Genomic DNA, 11,562 nt, shown 5'->3' with positions numbered 1-11,562 from the left:
CAAAATGAAACAAAACAAAAAAAGAAACCGTAGGCCTTTAGTTTCTAATTATTATTCATTTATTCCAGTAGAATTAATACATACAACAAACGATTTTCCGTGGTTTGATTTACTTTATACTTAATCAGTCACTCTTCTCTTTCGCTCTCATTCTTCTCTCTTCACGCTCTCGTTTGAATTTCTTAGCTAGACAATATCTAAAATTACCCTTAAAAACATATTATGTGCCAACGCAGTAATTTGGCAAAACTGATTAACACGAAAAAGAAATTAAAAAATGCTCTAGTGTTTTCCGGACCCCGGGGTAGAAAAGATGGAACAATTAATATACTTGTTCAAAGACCAGTTAACGTAGTTCCGCGTCGTTAATTACATTTAATCGCACGTAATTCGTAATACTAACATAATGCATGGGGCGTGACACGCGCTTTCGATTTTATTTATCAAAAACTATATACGATACTCGAATGTCTGTGGGTTCGTGTGCATGCTTGTTGCGTGTGTCTATGAATGTATGGATGGATGGATGCGTGTACCGACATACGATGCAAGCAGAATGTAACGACAGTATGTACAAAGATTATGTAAAACCTATTTATTTCGCTGCGTGTGTTCTTTCGTATGATTCGAACAAAAGAATCGTTTCCTGCGATGTCACACAAATATATAGTACATATAGTCTCCATATAATATATCGATTCATACAGGACACGTATATTTGCATTAAGTATCGAACGTATTTTTCTTTATTTTGTGTGTGTGTGTGTGTGACTACGATCTTCGTAATTCGTTTAGAAAATTAAAAGAAAACACGGGGAAACAGAGCTTAACCATGTTCTCGCTTATATAAACCCATGCATTACGATAGTCCGTATACAATGTACGAAATGAATATTTTTTTCGTTTTTTTTTTCTTTCAGATACAATATGCAACGTCAGTCTTAACTAAAATGATTGCCATTGTACTCTGTCGTTGGTTCTCGCTATTTCGTACGAGTATATGATCCCAAAATTAAATTGTCGAATGAAACAAACAGATGATTGCGAATAAATTTACGCAAACGACTGTTTCAATTATCGCATCTTATTATAAACCGCAGCACATTTAAAACTTCCGCGAGTCGTGTTAACTGTTCGTCTCTCTTAAATAAGTTGTTTTTCTTCTCTTATTTAAGTAAAATGGTACTTATTGTTAAGGTTGACGATACACCGGTCAGTGAAGAAATATAAATTATGCTCTCATTGGATCTGAAGAAAATAATTTACGCGTCCTTCTACAGAGACCGCATGTATAAATATAAAAAAGACATGAAACCCTCGATGCTAAACGCCGAATATACATGTAATAAATACAAGAATCAATGTAATTTAGATGTTAAGATATTACGCGCCGATTTGTGGTTGTGTAATACGTGTTTCCTATTACGTTTTCTTTGAAATCTTAGCTCTAATGAAAATTCAGCTAGAAATCGTAATGTACGAAAAATAATACAATATACACGATTTCGTGTCAAAGTAGGCAGCGTACCGTGCTACCTCGAGTTATTCTGATTGAGCCACTGTGTTCATCAACCGATCGCTCTTCAAGCTGCAACAGAAATTGTTCCGTTGATTAACCGGTTCTGACTAAATATCCGATAACGAATTGCAGGTTCTCGTCGCAACGATACCTGTGAATCCTTGCGGTGGTTGTCCTGGCACTGAGTATTGTGGTCGGAAATTGCCGAAATTGGCTGGCCCCGCGAAAGTGGCTGGCAACTGACCGCTAGAGAAACCTGCAGGATATTGTTGTGCCAAGAGAGCTGCTTGTCCAGACTGAGAACTGCTACCGCCTGGCGCAGTTGCAGCCAAACGACTCAATATCGACCTCTCGGACATTTGGAGTCTTTGTGCAACAGGTGGAATGCGAGCCAAAGTAGCTGGTAGACGACTCACGTCCGACTTCATATCGGACAATAGTTCCTCCAATTGATTTAGTACCTGTACAAGAAAAACGGCGTGAAACAAACGACGATCAGTTGTTGCGATTTTTTCGATAGTAGCTTACACAAATTTGTCGTATCTAAATTCACCTTGTGCAACACAGCATTCGCTGGTTTATTACCGGCAAGACTTTCTTTGCTAAGATGTTGATGGGATTCAGCAAGGCACTCGACTTCGGCGAATCTAGCATTCAGACTCATAGCAGGATGATTAGGATCCTGCGTTAGATTCAGGTACGCGGCTCTTCTCAACTGTTCCTCTATCACTAATGCTTGCTCCAACAGCTTGAATCGGCGGGCCAAGAACTTGTTCTTTATTTCTAAGAAGTTCCCCTTGCCTACATCCATCTTGAATGGTTCATTTATTATAGCGAATCTAAGAAAACGAGAGAAAAGAGGCGTTAAAGAAGAGAGAACACAAGCGTTAGAGCTTTATCGTAGAAACTCGTGATACCTGATGTCATTCTGAATATCCTGCCAACGGCCGTAGCCGTGCGTAACAATGCCAGCTAGAAGCCAGTAGTCGTGTCTCCGATGCCATATCTCGTATTCGCGACCAGGTACCGCAGCCTTCTCTTCGTTCAACCATAACGTGTGCAGCTCCGTGAACCCGCCGTCAGCGATATTAAACATAAATTTCCGTTTGGGTTTCAAAACCTCCGAGTCACAGTCCTTCGCGTCTTTCTCCTTATTGTCTCTGTCCTCTCGCTTCTCGGTCTCTTCCTCGTCGTCTTTGACGATCACTACATCCTCCTCGGTGTCCTGTTGTTTCGGTTTGTTCTCGTTACTTTCGGATTTCTCTTCTTTCGTCGAAGATTTCTCGTCCTTGGTCTCCGTTTTGTCTTTTTCTTTGTCCGAAGTTTCTGTATCTGTGTCCTTGTCCTCTTTCTTCACGTCTTCCTTGTCTTTGTCCTTCTCGGTGCTGCTCTCGTCATCCTCCTTGGAATCTTTCGACTCTTCCTTCGGATCTTTCGCCTCCGAAGAACTCTAAAGAACAATATTCTTGATAATTCTTCTATTCTTAGTTCGAAATATAATATTTTGAGGATACAACGTGAACGACGCTAACCTCCTTATCCTTTTGTTCTTCCTTGATTTCCTTGGATTCGACCACATCGGTATTTGCTTTACCAGCATCTGCCGCGGTTACGGGAGCGGACATCGGGGTAGGAGTTGCGGCAGGACTTGGACTAGGGGCGTTCGAAGTGACAGGTGTGGCGCTGGTACTACTGGTCCCGGTTGCCGCATCACCACCAGCTTCTATTTTCACCGGTTCGACCGGCTTTCGAATCATCTCGGGCATCGAATAGTATCCATTGATGTGCTCGAACTCTTGAACCTGAAAAATCGATGGTTTCAGCAAAAGAAAAAGAACCTCGTTATCGGCATGACGCGCCATTCTATAAAGAACCGTACCTTCTTCCTGATCAACGACATCACGCCGATTCTCGTCAAGACGTGCTGCCTACTGAGTCCTTCTCTCGGCACACCGTCCGCAAATGTCTCGGCATTATCGGCGCCAGGCTCGCAGAGATGCCGCATGAACAACGACACGTAAGCTTTGAAATTTTTCTCTGATTTACCGCGCAAATCTCGTACCAGCCTAAAATGCGACAATATACTTTAACAGTATTTTAAATTAACTGGCTGAGTGTCGTATTCTGAGCGGGTGACTAACCACTGAGAGTTGAACGCATCCTGGGGCGGCATGCCGTAACGCATGATCGCGTTCAGAAATGCTTTCCTTTGTCTGGCGTTGAAGCCTAACACCTAACAGGCACGAGTGTGGCGTTAGCAATTTTCTAGTTTACGAGGACTGTTCGAAAGGAGAGAGAGAGAGAGAGAGAGAGAGAGAGAGAGAGAGAGAGAGAGAGAGAGAAAGAAAGAGAGAAAGAGAGAGAGAGAGAGAGAGAGAGAGAGCAATTAAATGAATATACTTCGATGTTTCCGTTGACTCTGGCGAGTAACGGCGGTAGTGGTCTATCCTTTTCGTCTCTCCTCTCCAGTCTTCGTCTGCTCCTGCGGGACAATAAATCTCCGTCACCCTTCTCATCGAAGTCGTCGTCCTCTTTGTCATCGTCGCTCGGCGCGCTAAAGTCGCTGTTGTAATCGGACAGATTCTCCTGCCAAGGTTGATCGTCTCTCGTCCCTTGTTCCCCAGTTACCACTCCATCGTTGTAGTTCACCTGTTTACGTACTCGTTTACCTGCAACGAATGGACGTTTTAATAACCACTTCAAGACGATAGGTAGACGATAGACGATACACGATAGACGTATCGTATCGATCGATGATACAACATTGTTCGGACATGCTCTCACCTTTTCCAAGGGTTCTGGCAATATCTTCTTGCTGCTGTTCGTAATGATGTCGCAACAACTTGATCCAATAAGCAGGATCCGTGTTCTCGGCTTCCTGTTTAATGATCTCCGTGTCCGCCTCCTCTTCCGTTTCACCTTCCTTGGTCACATACGATGCCACTTTGAAGGAACTCAGATATTCGTTGGCCCAGTTCTCCTTCTGTTCGATACCTTCCTTGCTTCTATCCAACAGCTCGGCCACAGCCTTGTCGTCGTAGTGAATCGCTTCGTCCTCTTTACCTTCTTCCTCTTTGAACAGCTCCTCCGTGCCGAATCGCAAAATATCGTCCAGCTCTTGTTTGCTGAAATTCGCGCCCTTCCCACCCATTCCAGGTCTAACGACCAAATGCGTCAACATCATTTTCCGTTTGGCTACTTGGGTGACCCGTTCTTCCACAGAATTCCGAGTGACGAATCGATAGATCATCACCTTGTTGGCTTGGCCGATCCTGTGAGCTCTGCTGAACGCCTGAATATCGTTGTGCGGATTCCAATCGGAATCGTATATGATCACGGTATCGGCTGTGGCTAAGTTGATACCCAGACCACCCGCGCGGGTGGAAAGTAAGAAAACGAACTGCTGAGCACCGGGAGCATTGAATCTGTCTATCGCCTCTTGTCGCTGGGCACCGGTGATGTTGCCGTCGATTCTCTCGTACTTGTAACCTTCTCCTTCGAGATAATCCTCCAGAATATCCAACATTTTCGTCATCTGCGAGAAGATTAGTACTCTGTGGCCGTCGTCCCTGAGCTTCTTCAACATTTTGCTGAGCAACACTAGCTTGCCCGCAGCTTTGATCAACGCGGACGTTTCGTAGCTACCGTTTGGCGCGGTTGGCGCCTCTTGAGACGCCGATGGGAACAGGTACGGATGGTTGCAACATTTCTTCAAGTCCATCATGATGTTCAGCAACGATACTTGTTGCCCTCCTCCCTTGGGATTCAACGCCTCGAAGTTCTTCGTTAAAATGTATTTGTAATACTTCTTCTGCATCGGCGACAGCTCCACGCGGACGATAAACTCCGACTTGCTCGGCATGTTTTTCAGCACATCGGCCTTCAATCTCCTCAACATGTGAGGGCCGAGCAACTCGTGCAACTTTTTCACCTGCTCTTCCTTCGAAATGTCCGCGAATTCATTCTGAAACGCGGCCAGATCGTTGAATTTGTCGCGACACAGAAAGTTCAGCAGATGGAACAACTCTTCCAAGTTGTTCTGCAACGGGGTACCGGTCAATAGCAACTTATAAGCGATGTTGTAGGACGCCAGGAGTCTGAAGAACTTAGACTGATTCGATTTCAATCTGTGCGCTTCGTCTACTACGAGCACTGCCCAATCTATGGATCCCAAGCATGCCGAATCGATCGAAATTAGTTCGTAACTGGTGAGCAATACGTTAAACTTGATCTGGGAAGACCGGATTTTCGAAGCTCTACCACCGCGTACAGCACCCTCTTCGAAGGACAATTCGTTCTCACGGATCACTATACGGCTATCCTTGTCACCTGCAACCACGGAATTCACAGTTAGTAATTGTACAATCGAAAGATTCGTGTTGTACATCAGCTGCGTTCACCAACCAACGTATGTAACGCAATAGAAATCGGGCGCCCAAGTTTCAAATTCACGCTCCCAATTGATGATTGTTGAGAGAGGAACGGAAACCAAGAACGGTCCTTTGCAATGGCCCTCTTTGTACAGCGAGTATAGAAAAGTAATGGTTTGGATGGTTTTCCCGAGACCCATCTCGTCTGCCAATATAGTATCTATACCTTGACCCCATGAATATCTCAACCAATTCAGACCCTATATGAGAAACATCGATGAAATTAGTACTCGGATCGGTACATATTGTGGAAGCACATCGACGAATACGCTTGCCTCTAATTGGTAAGGATGCAACTGCATTCCTGTCTGATCCAAATATTCCGGCTGTCTTTCGTACTTCTTTTTCAGATCGGTGGTGGGCTTCTCGGGCGGTGGAGTGTATCGTTTCGGTGTTCTTTCCTCGTCGTCGATGAGCTCGCGAGTCTTCGATTTTTTACCTTTACCTGGTGAATATAGAATAACGTCGTAGACGGTTACTTTCACGACCTACGACGATCGCGGTCGAGAAAAGAAAGAAAAATAAATGAACCGACTCTCCTCACCCTTCTTGCCCTTGCGGGAGGAACTACCGTCGCAACAGTTTGCTGCCCTGAGATCCAAGTAATACTCGATCGCCTGTTTCAAGCCCGGGATATCTTCGTGTTCGTCCTCCCAAGTAGCCTGATCGTACCCCAACTCTCTCCACTTAACGAGATAAGTCGCCCGGCCGTCTCTCGAGAGACGATGATTAATTACTCGATGCACTACAAGCCACTCGGGTCGAACTCCGTAACGATAGAATCGTTCTTCTAAATTATACTCGTCTCGATTCGTAGCGCCGTCCTGCTCTTTCAATCGTTTCACACGAGAATCGCTTTCGTCCAACGGCTCCTCCAGCTTCGGCGGTTCGTCCATGTCGTACTTTCGCGAATAATTTCTGAACATGAGCGGGTGGAAAACGTCCAGTTGCAACTCTGTGATCCAGTCGCAGTGCCAATACGACATGTCCGCCCATTTTACAAAGAATTCCCGTATTTTCCGTTGCTTCGGGGCAGCTTTGCTCGTGGAAGGTTCTTCCGACGGCGTTTCCGAACATTCTTTCCATCTCCATGTCAAAATTTTCGCTACTTTTCCACGTAGAGGCGGACAAGAACATCTGGGACACTTCCAGTCGCCGTCGGGGATTTCGGAAAGTGGCGGATTCAGACAATGCGTATGGTAGGCACTGGTGCAACTGTCGCAGCATAACAGTTCACCGCCGTCTTTACATATTCTACAAAACTCCATGTGTTCGTCGTCGTCTTCTGCCGCGCCTGTAAAACAGTCACATATGAAAACTTATTATCGGTCACATTTGATCGCTCGTTATTTCATGTTACTCGAACACGTGGGGAAGGATGCGGGGAGAAGGACTCTTAGGGAGGTACCTGCAATACCTTCTCCTTCGCAATGAGGACAACTCCATTTTCCTTCAGGAGTCTCTTCCAATTCGGGTTCCAAACACACTAGATGGTACGCTCTGGGACACGTGTCGCACAATATAATTTCGCCACCTTGCTGACAGACTTCGCAATAGTCCTGATGGTCGGTCTGCAAAATAAATAATTAAGGTAACGAAGAAACGAAGGGGACCGCGATACGAGCTCCTAACAAATAAAGATTAAGATCGATAATACCTGGAGACCCTCTTCCCCATCCGGAAACTTGGACGTGGTTTTCGTCTTTTTCTTTTTCTTTGTTTTGTTTCCAATTTTAGTTTTTGCCTTCCTGCGAACGGGCGGTTCTGCCGGGGGTTCGACACCGCTCTCTTCGGCATTCCCTTTAGTGGTACCGTCCGCGCCAGAAGGTTCCTCAGCGTCTGCCAGCATTTGTTCGAACTCCATATCGGAATCTCTGTCGGTCCCAGCTCCACTCCCTTCTGCTTCCTCGTCCTAAACAACACAACGAAAACACGTACCGATCCGTAACAGCAACAATTACAATTACAATTGCGAATCAATTTACTATCAACTAAATGTTAATAGCTAATTCTCTTTACCGAGCTCCCTCGTTTGCGCTTCCCAAGTTTAATTTTTAACGTGGGAACTTTCGAAGCTTTCTTTCCCTTCTTGGCTCTGGATCCTCTCGATTTTCGTTTTCTATCGCTGTCTTCGTCATCGTCCTCTTCGTCTTCGCCTTCTTGTACAGCACCACTGCGATTCGACCTCGAATTTCTATTATCTTCGTCCACATTGGCAGACGACACATCGGCGTCGGGTTGTGTGTGGGGATTCAATTCGGAAAAATCTCGCCATTTCGCAGCTACCAACATCATAAGTTTTGACATCGGTACCTACATTATAAAGCAACAGAATATAAGCATTGGATAATCTAAAGAGTATGGTTCGATGTCGACGATACGATATTTACTTTTGGATTTTCTTTAGCTAGAAGAGGTCTGACGTGTTGTTGGAATAATTTGTATGTTGTTAAATTCTGGAAGTCTGCGTCGGTATATTCGATCTGTACATCGGTCAATCCGAAAGTGTTACAAACTTCTTCGATAGTAGGCATGCCGGTAGTAGGCTCCTGGCTTGGAGGAGCCGGTGCTGTGTGACTAGATGATTTTCTCGACGAAGATTTTCTACTTTTCCTATTTCCTGCATAGTCACTATCGTCTCCAGCAACGTCGCCTGTCTCGCCCCCTCCTCCAAAGTCGCTTTCCTGTAAATTCAATATGAAAAAAGCACAAAATTATATGATCTTAACGCAATTCCTCCGATCCGAGCAAAATTCTAAATAAAATAGTTACATCTCCAGAATCAGATTTTTTCTTTTTCTTCTTTTTCTTTCCCTTCTTGTCTTCGCTACGTGCTTTCCGTTTCTTTCCTTTTTTCTTCTTCCTCTCCTCCGGTTCGTAATCATCGTCTTCTTCCTGCGTCGAAAGATACCGTTATAGGATTGCTTAACTCGCTAAGAATAACATTAAACTTTCACTAACTAATCTCTGTGATTCTTCTGCATCGGACGATCCATCCACTGGCTGACCAACATTTGAAACTTGACCCCCAGTTTCATCTAAATCATCTTCACCTACAAGTAATACACGCAAGAATGAACATCGAATACTTAGTACTGCATAACATAGTGCTTACGATTCGAACATGGAACTAGTATCTTAAACTTTAATCCTATACATTTGATATAGAGCTATAGATATATTGTTGTTACATATTAAAACGCTTCAATTTAGCAACAATTAATATTTAATAATTATTTATAAAAATTTAATAAGTCTCAAAAGCTTCATTTTGTAAAAATTGTTGTTGTACACCAAACAGCGTCGTATTAATAATCGTAAGATCAATAGCATGATTTATAAAACGCGAATTATTTTATTCGTAAGTATTTGAGCAACCTGACAAAAACGGATAGTCTTAGGAGATTTTAGAGAAAATATTAGAGCATACATAATTGAATGTTCTTAAAGAAGGATATTACTGCTGTAATAAAAAATTAATCCAAAATATAAATTATTTCGGACTAATTCGCTAGTCAGTGAATGCTTTATGCGAATGTGCGTCCGCCATTTTCTTCGAAAGGGCTCACACCACATTGGTTGCCTATAATTTATGTTCGACACTATAGCGGAACTTAAAACTGATAAATATTACTATTTCGCCATAAGAATAAAACCTAGGAAAAGAAGTGATTCTCTTCGATCATATAATACCTTTGAAATTTTTAAAAAGTTTCAGATCAAGAAAACTCTCTCTCTCTCTCTCTCTCTCTCTCTCTCTCTCTCTTTCTCTCTCTCTTTCTGTTTCTGTTTCCACGCTTGCTCGTATGATGTACGTATATGTATATATAAGCGCACCTGTATAGGAAAACAGATTGGGTGCGGAAGTGTGTAGTAAACGCGCGCGCGCGTGTGTGTGTGTGTGTGTGTGATGCATAAACGACGACGAATCGTACTCCAGTCCATCGAATGATTGAAAAACTAACGTGTTAGTTCGCGAGATAACTTTTATATTTTGTTCGATCGAAAGATGGATGCATTTCGATATCGAACAGAATCTTTGCGAACATCGATAGTAACTTTTGCGAACGAAACAACCAATACAGATTACGATCATACCAGACACGCGCCGAGCGTTCAAAGGGTGCGTGCCTCCCAATTTTTCACTAATACATGCCGAATGAGAATACAAAAGATTTGCTTCCCGTAAAACTACAAAGTTACTTGTACGATTCATGGTCATTCGTACATTATTCGTTTCCACACGAATTGTGCATGAAGCATTTCGAAAAGGATGCGAAGCGTTTCAGGGAGATAGACGAAAAGTTTTAACGAACAATAGGAGTACGACATCACGGAATTAGGATGAATAATTTCTATAGAAATACGTCGTAACGTTAACAGCGTTTCGGGATCGCCGGGATATGAAAAACTATACGATTTCCATGCAACCGTTGAATGTAAACAATAACCTATAACCACCGATGATTCCATCGCGTTTACACGAGGTAGGAACGCGTTGCGATCGTTCGAGAATTAAGGACCGAAAATGATTTGACAATTGGAGGATTAGTTGGATTTTCATTGTTACGAGATTCGAAGTTCGGTGTAACGGCGTCGAACGATACTTGGAATATTGGCTGCGGCTAGACAGGGACGGTCTGATCGTGGCTTTACGGAAATAGCGGGTAAAATATGAAAAGAAAAGGATGATAGGTAAATGTAAGAGAAACGATAAGTACAGGAGGACCGATTGACATGGCAGCCATCGTATGAAAAGCGCGCGTCCTGCGTGCAGCGAGGACGAGGACACATAACTTTCCGGCAGTGGGTAGTATTCATGACCGAGTGTGGCCGTGCACTTACCCGCGTAACTCTCGTCCACCTCCTCGTCGGACGCCATGCTCTAAAGCCACGGATTGATGGAAATTATTGTTTCCGAAACACCGGCCAAGAGTAACGTTTCTTACGTGAAAGAAAGACACCTTGTAAACGAAAATGACATTAAACGAAGCTCGGTTTCGACACCGATGGTCACACGACGCTTTCTTTCCCGTCGTTTCTTTCGATTTTCGGCGTGCGGTCGCGTTTCGTCTATCGCGTACGTGCACCGATGTGCACCTACTGCCGTAACGTTTCTTCTCTCGCGCTATTCGTCGGTTCTCCTCGTTCTTTCCCCCACTATTTTCCAATTTCAATTCCCCTCTCTGTTCGTGTGAGAGAGTTCGTTTCTTCTTCTCTCTTCCCCCCGTTTCATAGTATGTACGTATACATCCATGTCCTCCACACTCACTGTTACGTTACAACATGTTCTGTAACTGAATCGCTGACAATGAGTGTACACGAATGGATCTACCGTGTTACCGTGTTGCATTTAGTACATATGTATTTCTTTTTCTAAAGCCCCCACCGATGCCATGTTCACTGCTGCTGCATCTTCGAAAACTATGTTTTAGTTTTTTCAAAAACATTCGCACCCCTCCCCCCTTCTCTCTCTCTCTCTCTCTCACACCCCTTCGTTCTCATACCTTTATTTCTTCTCTCCTCGGATGATTCCTCTTTCTCTCTCTCTCTCTCTCTCTCTCTCTCTCTCTCTCTCTCTCTCTCTTCCTTCTTTTGTCAATCCTAATGAAC

At 43.8% G+C, this 11,562-nt stretch overlaps 1 protein-coding gene across 3 annotated transcripts; it reads right to left on the bottom strand.

The window, feature by feature from the left end:
* Positions 1 to 36: 36 nt before the first annotated feature.
* Positions 37 to 11,068, bottom strand: Mi-2 (chromodomain-helicase-DNA-binding protein Mi-2 homolog). 3 transcript variants are annotated; one of them, XM_076521948.1, is made up of 19 exons: positions 10,795 to 11,068; positions 8,911 to 9,002; positions 8,722 to 8,844; positions 8,340 to 8,633; positions 7,969 to 8,262; positions 7,607 to 7,861; positions 7,358 to 7,520; positions 6,494 to 7,243; positions 6,225 to 6,394; positions 5,924 to 6,149; positions 4,304 to 5,848; positions 3,920 to 4,188; positions 3,661 to 3,752; positions 3,399 to 3,603; positions 3,052 to 3,321; positions 2,437 to 2,969; positions 2,073 to 2,358; positions 1,671 to 1,980; positions 37 to 1,588 (listed from the first exon to the last, which is right to left on the bottom strand). In XM_076521948.1, exons 1-19 carry the CDS (start codon positions 10,829 to 10,831, stop codon positions 1,584 to 1,586), a joined length of 5,919 nt encoding a protein of 1,972 aa, XP_076378063.1. In that variant the 5' UTR covers positions 10,832 to 11,068; the 3' UTR covers positions 37 to 1,583. The 3 variants fall into 3 exon arrangements, with proteins under 3 accessions (XP_076378063.1, XP_076378064.1, XP_076378065.1); XM_076521949.1 differs by having other exon boundaries at positions 3,399 to 3,585; XM_076521950.1 differs by having other exon boundaries at positions 3,399 to 3,585; positions 7,367 to 7,520.
* Between the last annotated feature and the right edge of the window lie 494 nt (positions 11,069 to 11,562).

This window comes from Megalopta genalis, chromosome 5 (genome assembly GCF_051020955.1).
Source record: "Megalopta genalis isolate 19385.01 chromosome 5, iyMegGena1_principal, whole genome shotgun sequence".
In the NCBI taxonomy this organism is placed as follows: domain Eukaryota; kingdom Metazoa; phylum Arthropoda; class Insecta; order Hymenoptera; family Halictidae; genus Megalopta; species Megalopta genalis.
This window is presented reverse-complemented; position numbering and strand designations above follow the sequence as displayed.